This window comes from Dreissena polymorpha, chromosome 2 (genome assembly GCF_020536995.1).
Source record: "Dreissena polymorpha isolate Duluth1 chromosome 2, UMN_Dpol_1.0, whole genome shotgun sequence".
NCBI classification, from domain to species: Eukaryota; Metazoa; Mollusca; class Bivalvia; order Myida; family Dreissenidae; genus Dreissena; species Dreissena polymorpha.
This window is the reverse complement of record NC_068356.1, coordinates 12,690,137-12,710,011: the sequence shown is the minus strand read 5'-3', so window position 1 is coordinate 12,710,011 and position 19,875 is coordinate 12,690,137. Positions and strand designations below refer to the sequence as shown.

The 19,875-nt window shown below is 36.4% G+C and overlaps 1 protein-coding gene across 1 annotated transcript in view; it reads right to left on the bottom strand.

The window, feature by feature from the left end:
• Positions 1 to 15,737, bottom strand: part of LOC127866326 (uncharacterized) — a 107,129-nt gene extending 91,392 nt beyond the window's left edge. Inside the window, exons 1-7 of the mRNA XM_052406792.1 lie at positions 15,549 to 15,737; positions 15,135 to 15,407; positions 14,610 to 14,877; positions 13,348 to 13,527; positions 11,383 to 11,571; positions 10,030 to 10,161; positions 9,568 to 9,750 (exon numbers count right to left, since the gene is read on the bottom strand). Coding sequence (XP_052262752.1) covers positions 9,568 to 9,750; positions 10,030 to 10,161; positions 11,383 to 11,571; positions 13,348 to 13,527; positions 14,610 to 14,877; positions 15,135 to 15,407; positions 15,549 to 15,737 — 1,414 coding nt within the window. The remainder of the gene's footprint in view (positions 1 to 9,567; positions 9,751 to 10,029; positions 10,162 to 11,382; positions 11,572 to 13,347; positions 13,528 to 14,609; positions 14,878 to 15,134; positions 15,408 to 15,548) is intronic.
• Between the last annotated feature and the right edge of the window lie 4,138 nt (positions 15,738 to 19,875).

Sequence of the window (19,875 nt, the reverse complement as noted above, 5' to 3'; positions counted from 1 at the left end):
ATAGCAACTGAATACTTGAGATCCATGGCAGGCAAACAATTAACCGATAAAACATTTGGACTATATGATAAAGGTGGTGCTTTTTATATTGGAGATTCAGAGGTTAAACTATCTGGAGATGATATTATTGTTGGAGAAACAAAATATAATGGAACCCTAGGTCTTTGGGAGCTAATAACATCTAAATATCCTGGTTCCGATAAATATACTTTACAAGACATTGACTCCTACAAAACAATTTTACTAAACACCAATGCTATTGTGAATCCTGATACGGGTAATGTTAAATCAAGTTCTGGAGAGAAGTACAGGAAAAATTATTAAACTAATCTATGAAGCATATTTAAAACCTAAAACGGCACTAAAAACAACTTCATTATTCAAGAAGAAAGGAGAAGGAATAACGTCAATGCCTTCTGATACAAATAGACTCGTTGAAATGCTTACATTACGAGTTAATAGTTATAATGCAGGTAATAATGGAGTAAAAAATGAAATCATAGACATAGCAGATGAACTGGTGAGACAAGCGGTAATAGACAAAGAATATTATAAAAAAAATAATGTTACGTATTTAAAAAATGATTGTTTAACGAAGGTATATAAAGAAACACGTTATCGGCGGTTCTGGGATGTTTGATACCGTCTCAAATTTCATAAGCGAATGGTAGGATCAACGGCTGCGAAAACTGCTGCAAATGTCGCAAAAACGGTGGCATCAAAAGTGAGTAACGCATCGAAAACAGAAATAGGTAAAACGGCTATCGAAGCCAAAAAATCGGTTGCAAAAGAAGTTGGTTCAAAAGCAATTGATGTTGGAAAAGATGTAGCTATAGCCAAAGCTAAAGCTTTGATTGATGGATATAATACGCCGAAAAGTCGCGAAATAACGCAAAAATCGACGGACGCGTTAGCGTCTCTCATAAATATGGGTTCTAATATGCAACAAACATAAACAACTTGATTGCGGGTTCCGGCGTTGGGGTGAAGAGAGTTACTGCAAAGGCAAACACTAATCCATTCAAGATCTTGTAAAAAGGTTGAACACAGGATCCGGTCTTCGTCTAGCTTAAGATTATTTTTTTCTTTTATAATAAAAATAGCAACAATGTCGAGCGAAATATTAAATTTTACGGAAGCTGCACCTATTGACCCATCCATTGAAAAATTAGAGTTTAAGGCGTTTGAGCCTGTAAATGGTACGAATTTAAATTCATCGGGTACCATTACTATCGATATCGGGTTGTATGATGTCTTTGCTCATCCTGCGGAATCGTACCTACTCATTGAAGGTAGACTAACTAAAGTAAATGGGACTGCATACGCAGACGATGATGCAGTAACGTTTACAAACAATGGGCGTATGCATTTGTTTTCCAATATTACGTATAAGCTATCCGATCAACAAGTAGAATCGTTGAATCATCCTGGACAGGCTACGACCATGATTGGAATCCTCAAGTATCCGGATGTGTTCTCAAAAGCGCAAGGACTCAATCAGCTTTGGATTGAAGATTATGCGGCAACAGCTGTTATTGCAGACAACACAGGCTTTGCTATCAGGCAGGCATACCTTATTAAGACGCCTAACCCCAAGGGAACATTCTCGTTCGTTGTTCCGCTGAAACACATTTTCGGCTTTTGCGATGACTATGCAAAGATTGTGTATGGATTTAAACATACACTCGCACGTGCAAGAAAAACTGACAATGATGCCATCTTTAGACACAATGACGAAGATGAGGGTAAAGAAAGCCTTGATATAATGTCACGGTTTATGCCTCAGATTTTACCTGCAGACATGGAATAGTTTCAGCAGTACAAATCCATTCAGGCAAAGGAAACAGTACCCGTCGCTTTCAGATCTAGACATTGTGAAAGTATTACAATTCAACTCTCTACGACGTTCAACTGGAGAGTAAGTGTTAGAACACCAACCGCAAAACCGCGATACATTTTGGTAGGATTCCAAACTGATCGCAAAAATAATCAAACAAGAAAAACATCGATATTCGATCATTGCAATCTAAATGACATACATGTGACTGTTAACAATCAGCGATACCCTGAGGCTGATTACAACTTATCTTTTCCAAACCAAAAGTTCTCACGAGCATTCTATGAAGCGGCCAGATTTAGCGAAAAGTTTTATGGAATGGATCCGCTGATAACACAAAGTAACATTACACCGGCGGATTTCAAAGACCTGTTTCCAATTATGGTGTTGATGTCAGCAAACAAAGTGAGCGGTTAAAATATGTATCTGTAGAGATGCAAAACCAAGCGACATTCCACCAGAATGTGCCAGCGGGAACAGAAGCGTACGCAGTTGTTTTTTCCGACCAAATGATAAAATTAACCTCTGACAAATCTAAAATGTATTTAGTGATGAAATAAACAAATTGAATTGACTTAAGTAATTTATTTACCATTATAAAATAATGAATCGAATTGTAATAAGTTTGCGTGGTGTAGCGTCAACGGTCTGGGGCACGGCAAGGTATATGTGGTCCTCCATATGCTTTGATGTTGATTGGAAATGTAGGGAATGCGAAATGGAAGGACAAATAATACTAGAAAAGAAACAAAATGAATATTTGAAATGGATAGCCGGGGGCAGACCCATGATAGAGAAAGATGAATATTTGAATTGTCTAGACAAGAAAAAAATGACTATTTGGAATGGCTAAAAAGAACGAAGATACATATAGAAAAGGAAAAGATGAATATTGTGTTTGGCTAGAAAAGAAAAAAGATTTCTATTTAAGTTGGCAAGATTGGGCATTGGAAGATCGAATAGACCAAGAAATAGAAAAAAGAAAGTGGAAGAATGAGTCAGAAAATATTGTAAACATCCCTTAAAAAATGAAAACGACTTAAAGTATTTTATTTTTTATATAAAAAAATGAGATACACGAAGAAAGTGCTAATTAACATTAAAGGATATCAACATTACTACTACGACATATCAGAGCATAATGGAGTTAATGTTGATTGCAAAGGAGAACGGATTAGATTGGAATCGAAAGGATATTGTTATTCCAGAACCTAATGCCGATGAAAAAAGACCACGAGGTAGACCTAGACAGTTTTCACCAAAAGTAATTGTAAAATTAACGAATGTTGAAACTGGAGAGGAAACAACCTATAATTCAAAATACCAAGCAATAAAAGCGCTTGGTTGTAATATAAAAAAGAAAAACAACGGACAAGTGGTAAATGGAATGAGGTATGAGGTAACGTTTTTATTATCAAAACTATATGCTTTAAAAAAAATGAAAATGACTTAAGTAATTTTTAATATAAATAAAAAGAATACCAAAACTGTGAAAGAGTTGAAAAAAGCCGCAAAAGATCAAGGTATGCGCGGATATTCGAAGCTCACAAAAGCTGATCTGATTGCGAGGCTGAGCGCACGTAACGATGAGGATGATGATGTATGGGACGATGCGAGGGATGATGCAAGAGCTAATGATGTATGGGAAGATGCGAGGGGTGATGCAAGGGCTGAACCTACTATGATAAAAAGGTTATTTAATTAGGCTGTTAGACCTGTAAAGACAGCTGTAAAGAATAGCTATGATTGGATTATTAAACATACACCAGAGCCTGTAAAGAGAGCGATAAGCAAAAAGGCTGAGGCGTTTAAAGCAGAAGTCAGACCTATCTATAATAAATATTACCATAAAAAGCCGCGAAGTAGTGAACGTGATATTGAAATTAGTGAAAGTGCTATAGTAATAAGAGAAAGTAAAACTGCACTTAGACGTTTTGCAAGACAATATGTTATTGATGGGGTTGAAAGAACTGATGCTCCAACATGTTTAGATATTGTTAGGCCTGAAGTTGTAAAGTTTATGAGCAAACATCGTCAAATAAAAATGAATCAAGTGCTCGTGTGTGAAATGGAGCGAGTAGATATAAAAAGTGGAGAAGTAATTAAAGACGATGTGCCGTTTATATCATAAACTGAATTAGTATTGGAGGGAACTGATGTAGACGAATTGTACAATAAAGCATCAGACAAGATTTTGGAATCCATTTCCAAGTTTCAAATGAAGGGAAGCAATTAGAGACTAAAGTCCGTCATAAGACTGGAAATTAACACCGTAACGTATAAGCCATTAAAAGGTAAATCATACATTCCATTGCCGGGTAAGTTGGCTGCTAAAAAGGCAATTATTAACATGAAGAATGAAGATGACGAATGTTTCAAGTGGTACGTCACGAGAGCATTAAATCCAGTTTTTAAACATCCCGAAAGAATAACCGAACAATTAAAAGAACAACCAAAGTTGCTTCATTGGGATGGTATTGAATTTCAAGTTGCAGTGAATGAAAATATTATAAGTAAATTTGAAAGAAACAACAACTTGAGCATCAATATATTCGGTTATTATTCTAAAGAAAATGATATTTACACACTAATTATCAGTAAAAACGATAGTGAACAGGTGATTGATTTGTTGTTGATTTCAGATGGAAAAACAAAGCATTATTGTTGGATAAGAAACTTTAACAGATTGTTAGCAGATCGAACCGAAACAGGTCATCACACTATGCATTATTGTAAAAGGTGCTTAACAGGACATCGATCAGGTCTTCAAAGACACAAAGAATATTGTTCATTACACAGCACACAAAAAATAGTAATGCCAGCAGAGGGAACCGCAGAGTATGTTAAGCATTACTGTAGATCAATGAGGGTTCCTTTTGTGATATATGCAGACTTCGAATCGTTTATCGAGCCTATTAGTTCTTGTAAACCAAATCCAGCGACGTCATTTACACACAAGTTCCAGAAGCATACGCCGGGCGCGTTTTGCTATCACGTAGTATGCTCTGATGGCTCATTGTATAGTCAATGGCCTGTAGTGTATTCAGCTACGAATCAAACAGATGATGTCGCGCAATTATTTGTTAACTCTGTTGAACAAACCACTAAGGCTATTTACAATAAGTTCAAAATTTCCGAGGAAATGATATTCACGAAAGATGATAAAATTGAATACGATACTGCAACCACATGTCATATATGCGAATGTGCTGAAGGCGATTTCCGATTATAAGGCAAGAATGATAGCTATACAAAGGTTCGCGATCATTGTCACGTGAGTGGAAAGTTAAGAGGAGCAGCACATTCAAAGTGTAATTTAGGGTATAAAATTCCTAAATTTATTCTTGTATTACAACACAATCTTTCTGGATATGACAGTCATCTATTTATTAAAAAGTTAAGTAACGGAGGACAAATTAGCTGCATTCCAAATAACGAGGAGAAGTATATTTCGTTCTGTAAGAAGATTGTTGTTGACACGTATACAAACAAAAAAGGAAAGGAAACACCTATTTATCATGAAATAAGGTTTATCGATAGCTATAGGTTTATGCAATCGAGTTTAGATGCTTTATCAGGAAATCTTACCGATGATCAGTTTCGTGAATTGGCATAAGTCTATAGCGGTGATGAGTTTACACTCTTGAAACAAAAGGGAATCTTTCCATATGAGTATGTGAGTTCTGTTGAAAAACTCGATGAAACATCACTACCCCCAAAGGAAGCATTCTACTCAATGCTCACGGGTAAAGCTATGAGTAATGATTCTTATGAATTTGCAAACAAAGTATGGAAGGCTTTTGGCTGTAAAACAATAAGAGACTACCTTGAACTCTACATAAAGAGGGATGTCTTGCTGCTAGCCGACGTTTTCGAAAACTTCAGAGATGCTAGCAATAAATATTATAAACTAGATCCAGTATGGTATTATACAGCACCAGGACTTTCTATGGATGCGTGTCTTAAGTTCACAAAGGTAAAACTTGAGCTTATAAACGATTATGACGTGTTGCTAATGTTAAGGCAATGTATTCGAGGTGGGGTTAGTACAATTTTAACGCGTCTTGGTATTGGAAACAATAAGTATATGGGTGATGATTATGATGAAAGCAAAGACTCATCGTTTATAATTTATCTGGATGCTTACAAATCTCTACGGATGCGCGATGAGTGACCCACTTCCATCAGGGGGGTTTAAGTGGATGAATGCAAATGTGCTTAACGATTGGAAAAACATTTCATGCACAGAAGGACATGGGTGTATTTTAGAAGTTGACTTGGAATATCCTGATGAATTACATCTTCATAATGACTATCAACTAGCCCCTGAAACATCATACCTGAGGGATCAAACGTTAAAAAGCTTATTCCAAACTTGAACAACAAAACCAAATATGTAGTTCATTATGAAAACTTTCAGCAGCACGAAAAGCTAGGGCACAGAGTTACCAACATTCATAGAGGAATTAAGTTTGATGAAAGCCATTGGATGAAAACATATATCGACTTGAACACTGAATTGCGAACAGCTGCAACTAACAACTTTAAAAAAGACTTATTCAAGTTGATGAACAACAGTGTGTTTGGAAAAACAATGGAGAACCTCTAGAATCGTGTTGATATCCGATTGGTTAATAATCATACACAAGCGGAAAAGCTCGCTGCAAACGTTAATTATAAACGCTGAACTATATTTGATGAAAATTTAACAGCTATACATATGAGAAGAACCAAGGTATGTTATAACAAACCCATTTATCTTGGAATGTCTATTCTAGACTTAAGCAAGACAATAATGTACGAGTTCCACTAAAACTACATCAAAGCTCAATATGGAAAAGGGCGAAGCTATTGTTTACGCACACAGACAGTCTTGTCTACGAAATAAAAACTAAAGATTTTTATGCAGGCATTTCAAACGATGTTGAAAGACGTGAGTATCTAAAAGATCACCCCTCCGGAATTAAAACTGGTGTAAACAAACAGGTTCTCGAAAAGTTTAAAGATGAGGCAGCTGGAAAACAAATAGAGGAATTTGTAGGACTCCGAGCTAAACTGTATTCGTGTAAAATGTGTGAAGGGAAGGAAAACAAAAAGTGTAAGGGGATAAAAAAGAGCGTTGTCGAAAACACCATTACACACAACGATTATAACAACGCGCTGTTTTCGCGCCAAGAATTGCTAAGGTCAATGAACGTTATCAGATCATACGCGCATGAAATGTACACTGTAACGGTTAACAAAGTAGCTCTAAGCGCAAATGATGATAAACTTATTATACAAAAAGACGGTATTTACACACTGGCTTATGGAAATAAACTCCTAAGAACAAAACAAAACATTGATAGCACTATATAAAATGAGTTTTAATACCGAAAAGTATATAAATGTTGAAGGAGTTGTATTACCAAACGAACTTCTATCCAATTTTCAGTTGATAGATGCTGCTAAAAAAGTTATACATTAAAAACTTTAGGGGTGTCTATGTTCGCGATGAACTTCCGAAAAGCCATAATAAGGTAGAATGTGGAATTCTAAATGTATGCGACTCGCGAGGAAATGGTACACACTGGACTGCTTGGATCAAAAACGGTCATGAAAAACTGTACTTTGACAGTTATGGGTTAGCACCGCCAGTTGAACTCGTTTGCTATATAAGGAATCCTGAGTATTAAAATAGCGAAAGAGTACAGACGGATGGTTAGGTTTTTTGCGGACACCTGTGTCTTAACATTCTTCAACAATGTGAGAGCGAAAGCTTTCAACATGATATCATTATATTTAAAAAATGTGTATATAAAAATGCCTGTAAACATATTTGGTAAAACAAACGTCGGATCGTCGCAAAGAGTGATTTCAGGAGGTGTCACATTATCACAAGCCATTAATACGTTCTGAAGACGAGATGGTAAAAATGCAGCTGCTGAAAATATTAACATGGATTCTCACAATCTAATCAATGTATTGGATCCTGCTAATGCTCAAGACGCTGCAACAAAAAATATGTTGATAATCGAACAGTTTCAAAGTCTGGAGATACTATGACTGGTGATTTAAACATTGGTGGTAGGATGGTTAAAGGATTACCTGTTCATTATCCTACATTGTACAGTGGAAATGAAGCACCCAGTTGGTCACAAGTCACTAGTTTAGTGAATGAAGCAACTACATATAATAAACAGTATATAGATGATCAAAATGCTGTTACTAAATATTATGATAATAATTTAACTAAAAAATGTTATTCGGGTTATGTTCCAATTTTGGAGGAGAATATTAGTAGAACTGGATTTGTAACAACTGCAAGTTCAGTTACTGATGATAACTTTAGAGCATACGGTGCATTTAATAGTCTTAACGATGATGGTTCTACTGGAAGCTGGGCTACACTTTCAAAAACTAGTTGGCTTCAAATTAAATGTCCTGAACCCGTGACAATTTCGAGAGTGGCGTTAAAAACACGAGCTATAGATGGTAAACATATAACTGGATGGACTATTAGTGGAAGCCATCATGGAAAAGAATTTGATCCACTGTTGACATCTACATCTAAGTTGTTTGGATCTGATAATGCTCCTTTGTTTTCGATATTTCAACTTCTAAAGCATACCAGTATTATAGACTCAATATAACAGCAAGTTCTGGAGCCGGAGATTTTAGAGTTCAAGTTATGCAGTTGTATGTTTTATCAACCTGAGTTAGGAGAATCAAACTCTAATATAAAAAAATGAGATTTTATCCGTTTTTTCGAGAATGTAGTAAGCGCGAAACTGATAAGGAAAATAAGAGGTATTGGGAACTTCTTGGTTTTGGAAAATGTGGTATGATTATTGACAAATAGGATGTAACGTCTACCTTATTAAAATTTAATAGAACGTTTAAAATACTAAAAAAATACAGCGTCCAACTGCGTGATGAACTTAATCAAATGCTCTGGACTTAAAACGATGAGTTTGAAAAGATGGAAGCAACCATTAAAGAGTCAACAAAACAGTAGAACAACGTTAAACAACGGGATCAACTTAGGTTGATTGACAAATACGTGTTAAAATTAAAGTGTGATATGAAGGGAAAAAATATCGCAAATGTGCTATTACCACGGCATTCTTACTCGGAATGATCAAACCAAACGACATTTACCAAGACTTTGAAATTAAACATATAAAAGGAGAATATTTTGCATAGGCCTAAACGATAATAAGAAAATTGAATTTTCATGGTTAAGGTGTTATTCGAAAGTTTTAATACTTGTTTTAAATCTATGGGTAAGAAAAGGCCATAAATTTATAAAAATGTGGTTACTTCATGTTGACGTGAAAGGAAAACTGCTTTAGTATATTTCTTTACGGAAGGGACACGAAAGGGAAACGACCGGGAAACGACAGTGGCCCAGCCGCGCAATTTATACACTACTATTGCCGATAATCTACAAATCAACGAACTCCAGACAACACTCATACAGAAGTCCAAAACCGTTGTTAGTGAAAAGAAATTAAAGTTTAATCAGCTGTTTAAAAAAATCCTATTGATTCCGTGTTCTGCAGAATTACACAAAAATGAGTTTTTGAGAGGATCAACATTCTATTGTTAACATTTCCTGAAATACAAGTAAAATTCCGTTATCGTGTTTTCATATTTCAAGAAGTGTTTGACCACTTTTTGCAACTGACCACATTTGAGACAACATCACCGTGATGTCATTTCAAACGTTGGACACTTTCTGTACTTACGTGAGCACGTTGGTGCGGTTCCAGCCCAGGATCCGTTGTTTTGACACGTGATGACGTTATTGCCGGCGCTAATGTAATATCCAGTTGAACAAGTATAGGTCACGTTTGTGTCAAACAGATGAACGATCGCCACAGGCGAGAACGTGCCAAATGAAATGCTGCTTGGAGGCAAGCAGGCGACAACTAGAACCAAAGGAATTCACGTTAATGCCGCACGTGTAAATTGTAAGTCAATACAGGTTTCTTTGTGCATGAGCCTTTAAAAAAAATACATGTTTGTTAAAATTTGTATTTTTTTAAACACCTGGTTCACAAAGACATTGGTAATAAGCGTATTATACCATACTTGATTTCAAAAATTCATTCAACATTACAAATATGTACAGTTTAGGATACATGTATTACAAAAGTAGTGTGTCCGATATAAAATCATGTCAATAACTTAGTTACATATTTACATACGCGTGCATATTGGCAAGATGCCAGTCCACCGAGGCGTGTCATCGCACGTGCGCACGAGGTCACCGGAAGTGTGGTTGTAGGCGCGGTCGCACGTGTACGTGATCGTCGTGTTGTAGTCGTACTTTGGCTGGTCTGGGGTAACGGACGCGTGAGCGACATAAACATTGTCGCATTGATTTACTGGAGGAATATATAACGTGACAAAATGTTCGTTAAACGGACAGATCATTGTCAGAGTTTTCTTGCAAGAAAACACTTATGAAATCAAGCATCTTTGCTTGATAAACACACATTTGTGCCGATTTGCTCTAGATGGCTCATTTGGCTTATGGTTACATAGAAACGGTCGGAAGTAATACACATTTAGGATTCCTTAACTGTATTCCGGCATTTGTACTTTATTTTCTTGGTTGCACATCTCCTATCGTTATGGTATTGCGCATTCTTAATACAAGTTTAAAAAAATATTCCGACTAAATAAAGAGTCTCAGAGATTCCAGGTTGCCAGCCCTAAATCTTTTTCATCATTGTTTCTGAACCATGTATTACTTAGTTTCACTCTTCAAACATTGTGAGGGATATGGGGCGGATACAATAATGGAGGCTCAACATTTGACCTGGATAAACGACAATGACCTTGAACCGACGTATCTCACTAATTTCTACTGCACATGACCTAAATGACATAAAACAGTGCCGCACAGTTTTATTAAGATGCAATTGGTATAGGACATATTGATCTGACACGAACAAATAGTTTCTAACTTAAGACCTTGAGATATGCCATTTACAATAAGCAAGCGTGACTTTCTACAGTAGATCTATAAACAAACATATTGAAACCCTTCAAGAGATCATGAGATGCGTAGCGGACATGGAGAATAAGACGTGAATGACAGATTTTTATTCCATTTTTCTCCATAGCCTTAACAAGTTATGCAAGTTTCGTGAAAATCCGGCAAATTGTATAGGAGATAATAATCAGACACGAAAATATGAGATTCAAATATTTTGACCTAGAAATATGACCTTGATATTAAGACAGCGTGGCTGACTCAATGGTATTAACAAGTTTCTTGAAATCCTGCAAGGGTTTATGAGATTCCTAGCGGACAAGGACAATCAGGCATGACTGACTTTTGCATACTATATCAATGCCCTTTATTAATATGTAATTAAAGTGTCATGAGAATACGTCCCATCGATATGGAGCGAAAAGTTTATAGATGGAATGTCGGTCTGACTGACTAACGAACGAGTCAGTGGGACGAAGGGCATTCCTATAATTCCCACCCGCTTTGCGGCGGTTGATTACAAATAGCTAAACCGATGAGTATCGCAAGCAAAACCTACTGGTGCACACAAGTGTGTTTCCGGACCATGTGTCAATCTTGATACAGCGACGGGTTGCGACCCCTGATACGTTAGTGTACCCCACAAGGCATTCGTAGTGCGTGACGTCATCAAACACATAGACGCCTGCTGCCGCGCTAGTCATCACCGCAAATGTGCTCGCAGCATGGGCGCTTGCGCAAGTAATATCTAGTGTTGTTGGGGTGGAACAACATTTTAAAAATAATTTTAAAAAATCAAAAAATTAAACGCATGTTTTATGTGTAGTATCTTGTTTGTAACTTATCTTAAGTACACTTTTTAATTTGCTTAATCAATTTACACACATACTACCGTCAACATATGTAAAGTTAATCTGAAATAAAGAATGATGTCGAAAAAAAATGGAGCAGGGTCCTACTTGTACAGACAGGCGCAGTGCCAGACCAGCTGTTGGGCGCAGCGCACGTGCGGCTTACGCTACCGGAAGTGTGTTGGAACCCGGTATAACATGCGTACACAACAGTGTCCCCGAAATCAAACCTGGACTTGTATGAGCTCCTAAAGGCGAAGGAGACATTTCCTGGATCGTCGCACGTGATCACTATTTTTGGGGGTTAATAAACAAGTATTCAGTGAAGAGAGCCTAAATTAAAACTACAAACTATTGCATACATAAAGAGGATATTTGTTGGATTCGGTGGATTATCGATATTAATTCACGAGTGATCATAGAAAATAATATTTTCACGAGTGGCGATGTCACAAGTGAAAATATATATTTTCTATAATCACGAGTGAATTAAAACCGATATTTCACCGAATGCAACACATTTTCTTTGTTGTTTTTTTTTCACAGTTAATATACATTGTTTAAGAGTTTAACTAAAGAATTTCGCTGGGATAATGACGTTATTTTGTCAAAAAAATGACGTCATTTTAAGTAAACAGTGAAAATTATCGATACTTTTCACTGTTAATTTTCACTGTTTGAAACAGTGAAATTATCAGGTTTAATTCACTGACATTTCTCTATAAACCACCGGAAAGCATAAAATATAATAATGTAATAATGTTTTTTTTAGGAATTATTATTGTAATGATGAGGACACAATATAATTAATTGTGCAAAAGATTTAGAAACACAAAATCAACCATAACTTATCGTATTAAAATTGGTTCCTTACGTCAAAAACGCGTGCACATGCGCTTACATATATCACCATGTCGTGTCGATAGTTTAACGGGATATGCGGACTACCACTGGGCTATGATATATAGGTAGACAGAAAAGTGAACACACAAAAGCTGAAAGTTAACTGGAAAACCGCCAACAGTAAGAATGCTATTTAAATGATTGGTTCGTGATTGCAATGCCTTTTAAATATCTTAAATTGGCCTGACCGCTGTGGAATAATACAACACATCACAGGTAAGAACAAGAACCTCCACAATATGTTACTCATGACTTGAACTATTTGTCCGCTTTTCATGTCCTCGCTAGAGCTCATCCCTTGTCATCGTATACGGTCTAACATTGTAAATGTTTACAGTTATGCGTAATCACATCTAATGTTTTATTTTCTAGCATGTATTTGTTTGTGGACAGACTGGTGGACAGAAAAGTTGTAAATTTAGGGACAAATATTTAGACCAAATTTCTTAATAATTTGTTTGATTTTTTTTTATAAACTTGTTAGAAACAGTGGCCTAACAATTGACAAGCTGTGAAAAAATAACGTACATGAACCTAATATGTCCCTTAAAAGTAACCAAATGTGCTTCAAGTATATGAACTTTCAGTTTACTTTCTGGAAAAAAAAAGGATCCAATCTTATCTTATTTACTTGTTTGAGATAGTTCAAATTTGAAGTCGCACATACAAACGTACAACTAAGAAGAGGAAGAAAATTAAGGCCAATTTTGTATTGTCGTTTGGAAAAACGATTTTAAGCGAACGGTTTATAAAACGGGAAATTAGCATACTAGAGCAGTTGGGAGCGAGTCCTGACCACGTCTTGTCCGCCTGACATGTCCTCTCGAGATTTCCACCTGTGTGCTCATATCCGGTCACGCAGCTGTAGTTGACTTTGGAGCCATAATAAAGGCTTGACAGGCTTGGGCTGTGGGTCATGTTTGGGACGATCTCGACTGTGCACTGCACCCCTGTAAGGAATCATTATATCAGTCAGTGTTTGTGTGTATATGGGCCATGATGACATTAAGCACGAACACTCAATGACAAACTATAGAGAAAAACTATGACAATGCTTAAATATGCATAGGACAAGATGCCACTTACTGTCACTGGACAAAAAAGAGTATTCATTTTAAATTGAAAGTTTAATATAATTTGTTGTCCGTATAAAAACGGTGTTTCCGTGTGTATTTTAGAATTTTGTTCAAATGTGTCATAAGCTAGTTTTCTTGTCTGATTCAAATTCTGCTTGTTCACATTTTGTTCTATTCAGAGAGGAGATTAAAGTAAGCTTGAACGCAGCTTCTGAAGATTTGAATTTTGGTATAGGAATAATAAACATAGATTGTAAATTTTTACAATTTTCATGGTCTTTGCAGAGTTTTCATTCATGACAAGTTTTGTAGGATTAACCCACGTGGACATATAAAAATAACTACTAAACGTGGATTTAAAAGAACATTAGCAAAAATATAAGTTAAAGCCTCCTCACACATAGACGAATCCATATGACGAAGCCTGGCGAAAAGGGTAAATTTATGAATTCTAGCGAATTCTTACCGAAATTGTTTGAAAATTTGTTGCAATGTGTAATATTATAACGAAAGGTAAACGTAGAGGAACTATTTGGTGCGAATGATTTACGAAGTCTGACGAACAGTAACTGCAATTCGCTAGAAAGCGTTAGGTCGCGCAAATAATATTCGTTCTTTCGGTTAGCGATTAGGAGCTATTAAGAGCGTAAAGATACGAATGTAAGCGCAACCTTGCGCATAATTGCGCATACCTCCGAATATTTCCGAAACGGTGTTTCTGCATCCGGGCGTTTTGATATAGACTAACTTTTTTCCGACTCGACTATGCATGTTGATTATGCATGAAGTCTTCTTCATTAAGGATTTTGCGTAAATTTCGTGTCTTACTTTTACTATTACTTCCCTTTATAAAGCCAACACAAAAACAACAATACTCTATATTAATTTACTCAACTAATATGTTACACTTTATTTCAATCTCTAATGTGACACCATCCTGCCTTGCTATGGCACACATCCCGCTGGAGAGTTGACCGAGTGCTTCAGAGTGTTTCTCACAATCTTGCTTTTTAAATTGCCCCTGATATTGACACTCCTGGTATCCTCCAAGTTGCGACCTCTTCTCCATTCCCCAGGAACCAGATCGCCTCTTCCATCATCATGGTTAACCAGTGCATTCTGCATGGTGGGGTACCTGATCCTCATCAAGTTGTGGATAATGCAGCATGTCTTTACAATCAGCATTACTGTGGATGGGCTGTCGTTCATTTTTGTGAGAAGTATCTGAAATTACAGATGAACAGTATTGTTATGTGTTAAAAGATAACGTGAACATTTCTTTTATAAATGAAAGTGTGCTTTGAAAAAGGGTATTGCAGAAAAGTTCCGCTTTTAAGACCACTTCGAAGATTAAAACAATAATGCGTTTTTTATACAATATTCAAGTCCCAAATTTATGAAGGAAAATGGTCCGATATTAAGACCACTTCGCTATTGAGACCACTATTTTGCCTGGTCTTAATAGCGGAACTTTACTGTACCTGGAATCGGTTGGCCAAAATCCCAAATGCATTTTCTGATACTCTCCTAGCCCTAAATAACCGGTAGTGCAGGATGCTTGCGTCTCTTGTCAGCGCTCTATGTCCATAGGGTTTCTGCATGTTCTGGCTAAGGCTGAAAGCGTCATCTCCAACCAAGAAATAGGGCATGTCGACGGTGTCATTTGGAAAGAGCTGTGAGTCTTCAACCATCCTGCACCATCTAAAGGAATTATGATTCATTATAAATCTTGGCAGCTCCACTTGAACCGTATCCTGAAAATACAAAAGGATAAGAAATTGTCAGTATACAACTGTACATTGAAAACAACACTAAATGTATATGATTTATGTAATTACAACATAATGCAGTTAAATTTATGTAAACTAATACTCACAACCCAGATTACAACATACGAACTTGTAGTCCGAGTCGACAATGGCCAGTAAGATGATGCTGAAGAATCCCTTATAATTATAATATACGGAACCAGAGCTGGCAGGCTTTCTGATAGCTATGTGGGTGCCATCAATAGCAGCAGGGCAATTCTTGAGGAAACCATCAGCCAGTTGTCTCCATTCTTCAGATGTGGAGGGGGCTGTCATAACCTCATCAACAAATTCATCACATATAGCATGACACACGTCTCTCAGCACTACATAAAGGTTATTCTAAGCGACCCGCCAGGAATACTGCATGTCTGAGTACTTGACACCAGAAACCAGGTGACGTAGTGTGACAGCTAACTTTAGCCCTGGATCCAAGGGCTCCCTGTACTGAGTGTGTTGCTTCACGAGGCGATGACGAACCTTCCCAAAATTATATCGTACATTTCAGTAGGCATGCGGAGGAATTTATTAAATGTTCCAGGATGCAGTTTCAGGCGTTGTATATCTTCCATTTTGACGAAGAAATAATGATACCTTCAACATTATATGAAATATAGGCATATGTCTGCAAAAACTACTAAACCAATCAGGAGCGTTATTATTCGGATGGAATCGCATAGATTCCCCTATTGTAGTTACCCTTAGGATTGATTCGTATACGATCGTATACCGTTCGTTTTCTGAACGTTAACTTATCGTTATAAATCGCTTAAATGCGTCGGATTGAATTCGCTACAATACGCAAATCCTCGCTATAGTTCGCAAAAGTTCGCAAGCTATCGCAAAAATCATGTTTTCGGATCTTCCTCTATCGCTTGATATGCAAATCAAGTAATCATGATATGCAAATTAGCTGAGAGCTGCGACCTCTAACGCCAGTTAACGAACGCTATGCGAAGACTTTCCGATCGGCTAACGTATTGAAACGAATTTTAACGAACGATAGACGAAACTTTTATTCGCCATCAATTTTTGAACATGTTTTAAATTTTCCGACGAACAGAACTAATCGCAACGGACGCAAAAGCTCACAAACGCATCCATACGAACACCACCAACGATGTGCAACGTACATAAACTAATGAGAACGAATTTTGCTGAAGTCTTATACGCCAGTACACGCAAGTTGACGTCGGGAAACTTTCGCCTATGTGTGAGGAGGCCGTTAAATTATGACAATGCGAACAAAATGAGGTGTCAATTGTTACCAGGCAATAAGATATACAGCTCGTGTTCATTTGAGTATTTATTATTAAGCGAAGTGAATAAATGTCAAATTTTATCATTTTAAATTGATGGTCTTTTAAAAGTACTCGTCAAGGTGTGTTGGTAAGGTCCCAACTCATAGGTCAAATGACATTTTCATTATGATAGTTAACGAAATGTTTCTATGCGCTTTAAAGTGGTTTTACAGCAAGATTTTAAAACCAAATATTGAAATATTACATTTAACGAAGCTTTATCTTTATGACTACCGTCTACTCCTCTATTGTCTTCATGATTTTCTGGTGTAAATTATTCAACCGTTTGCCGCATTTAGACTCTTAATTAAGATCATAAACACCATGCATTGACTTCGAATTTTGACTTGAACTTTGTACTTTGATATTAAAAGTAGCCATCTGGTGGTTGCGCTCAACGCCTGATATGATATAAGCCTTGTTCTGAGAAAACTGGGCTTAATGAATGTGCGTAAAGTGTAATTCCAGATTATCCTGTGCAGTCTGCACAGGCTTATCGGGGACGACACTTTCCGCCTTAACTTGATTTTCGATAAGGAGGGACTTCCTTGAAACTAAAAATACCATAAAAGCGGAAAGTGTCGTCTTTGATTAGCCTGTGCGGACTGCACAGGCTAATCTGGGACGGCACTTTACGCACATGCATTGTGCCCAGTTTTTTCAGAACGCAACTCATATTGTCTAGCACACGCTGGTAATACGGATACTTGGATATCGGATGGCACTTCGATAACAAAGAAAAACTTAAGCCTCGCGCGAATTATAAGTTCTTCATTTCCTTTTAAATGTATATCCTTAATATTAGTTTTAGAGACACGGTTCATGGTGGAGTTGATAAATAGTGTATCCTTTTGTATTATGAAGGAAGAATTTCGAGGAAGAATGCTATATTTTTGCCAAGATATGAAAACATCCCATCGGGAAACAGCATAAACTGGATGATCTGTACCTATTTCAACAAAACATACATACTTAGAAATATTAAAATACAGTGTTTGCTTTTCCAGCATGCAGAGTAATTACTGTTCTTCAAAAACTGAAATTTGGATAGTACTCAAAGAAATATGAACGAAGATAAAGCATATTTAAATACGAGGTGTGTAGGATTTTGAAGACTCTTCGATTCCCGATAAAGGGCACGTCGGATAACGGAGACTCTTACAAAAAACTGGGCACTCTGTTATCCGAGTTTTATCTTTTACTTAAAATGCGTTTATTTATATTGTTACTATTCTTACTAAGGTGTTTGCTATTTCAGCATGTAGATCAATTACTGTGCTTAAAATACTGAAATTTTGATAATGTTCAATGTGGTATGCATGAGATTGAAGACACTATGAATGATAACGGACACGTCGGATAATGGAGACTTTTTACAAATCTTGCACTCGGATTTGTTGTAGGCTGGCGAGAGTACCGATGTAGTACCAAAGAAGAAGCAATCTACAGGAGTGTATATAATCTTCAGCGTTACAGTTGATTTAAGATAAATAAATTGAAACTTCGCGCTATAATGGTCAGATTTTAATCCCCGAATTTTCGTGTCTTAATTGAATATGCCATGCAAAAACTAAACCATGCTCCTATTCGAAAGGAATTAGAACTAGAAATGGCGAGGCAGAGGCCGACGCGTATCCCCATGCCACAAGCTACCATGTGTTTGAGTTTCAAGGTTCTAGTGATAATAGTCATGGAGGAGATATTGGCCATGACGGACGGACGAAAAGGCAATTTTCGGTGGGTGTGGCCTATAAGGGCGGGGCCCTGGGGTTGGTAATGTGGCTTGGGTTTTAATTATGCTGAAATAGCTCGGGATCTTGATCACCAAAGTGGCTTAGATCTTAATTAGGCCGTAATAGCTCAGGATCTTGACCACCAAACTGGCTTGGATTTAATAAGGCTGAATCGCTTGGGGTGTTGACCATAAAACAGGCTTAGATTTTAATTATGCTGAAAAAAGCTCGGTATCTTGACCACCATACAGGCTTGGATTTTAATGATGATGAAATAGCTTGGGATCTTGATCACCAAACTGGCATGTATTTTGAAAATGCTGAAATAGCCAGGGGTCTTGACCGCCAAAATGGCTTGGGTTTTAATAACATTGTAAAAGCTTGCGATCTTAACCAACAAACTGGCTTGGATTTAAATAAAATTAAAAAAAATTATTTTTTTTATTCAATATAATACATACAATGTATACATGAATATATACAACATAGTGATTGTACAAAGCAATAAAGTTCAGACATGTTATACAAGATATGCTAATATGTATTTTTTTTTAAGAGAAAAGAAAAAAATAATAGAAGAATTGTTATGAAAAATGATGAGTTGTATAAAGTCGGAAGAAAGCATACTGGACTTGTGTGTTTCGTTGTATATTCAAAATGATCTTATAAGATTGAAAAAAAAAAACATACAAAAATATTTTAGAAAGATAACTTACATTAGAGTGAAATGTATATAAGTGGACAAGCATCATGAGAATTTAATCCGATTCCATTTTTGTTCAAAGTTTTGTAATGTGTCATTACTGAGGGCTATTTCTTTCTCAATCTGGACTTTAAGTTTAAGACTATGGATAAAACAATTAAAATTTGGTACTTGTTTTTTGAACTTCATGTTAAAGATGAACAATTTCATCATTATAAGAATACAATTCACAATATTATTACAATCTTTTGATTTCAATGAGTAAATTCCGAAACTTACATTTAAGAAAGATAATTTAACGTTTAGTTGCTGTTGTTCAAGAAAAGATGTTAAATGATTCCAAATAGGCTGGATGTGTTTGCACTCCCAAAACAGGTGTTCTATAGTTTCGATGTTTTCACTGCAGAAGTCACACAGATTTGAGTTAGATAATTTGCATTTAAAGAGGTATTTATTTGTAGCTATAATTCTATGTATGTATTTATATTGAAAATTTCTCAGAGTGCTTTCAAGAGTTGCTTTATATGGCATGGTAAATATGTGTTTCCAATTAAGTTCATGTACTCCGAAAAGGACTTGCCATTTATTTTGGGTTTTTGAGTTTTCTGTAGGGTTTTTAATTTGTAGTGTGTAAAATATTTTATTTGTTTTGTTTTTTCTTCCAAGTATATTTTCTA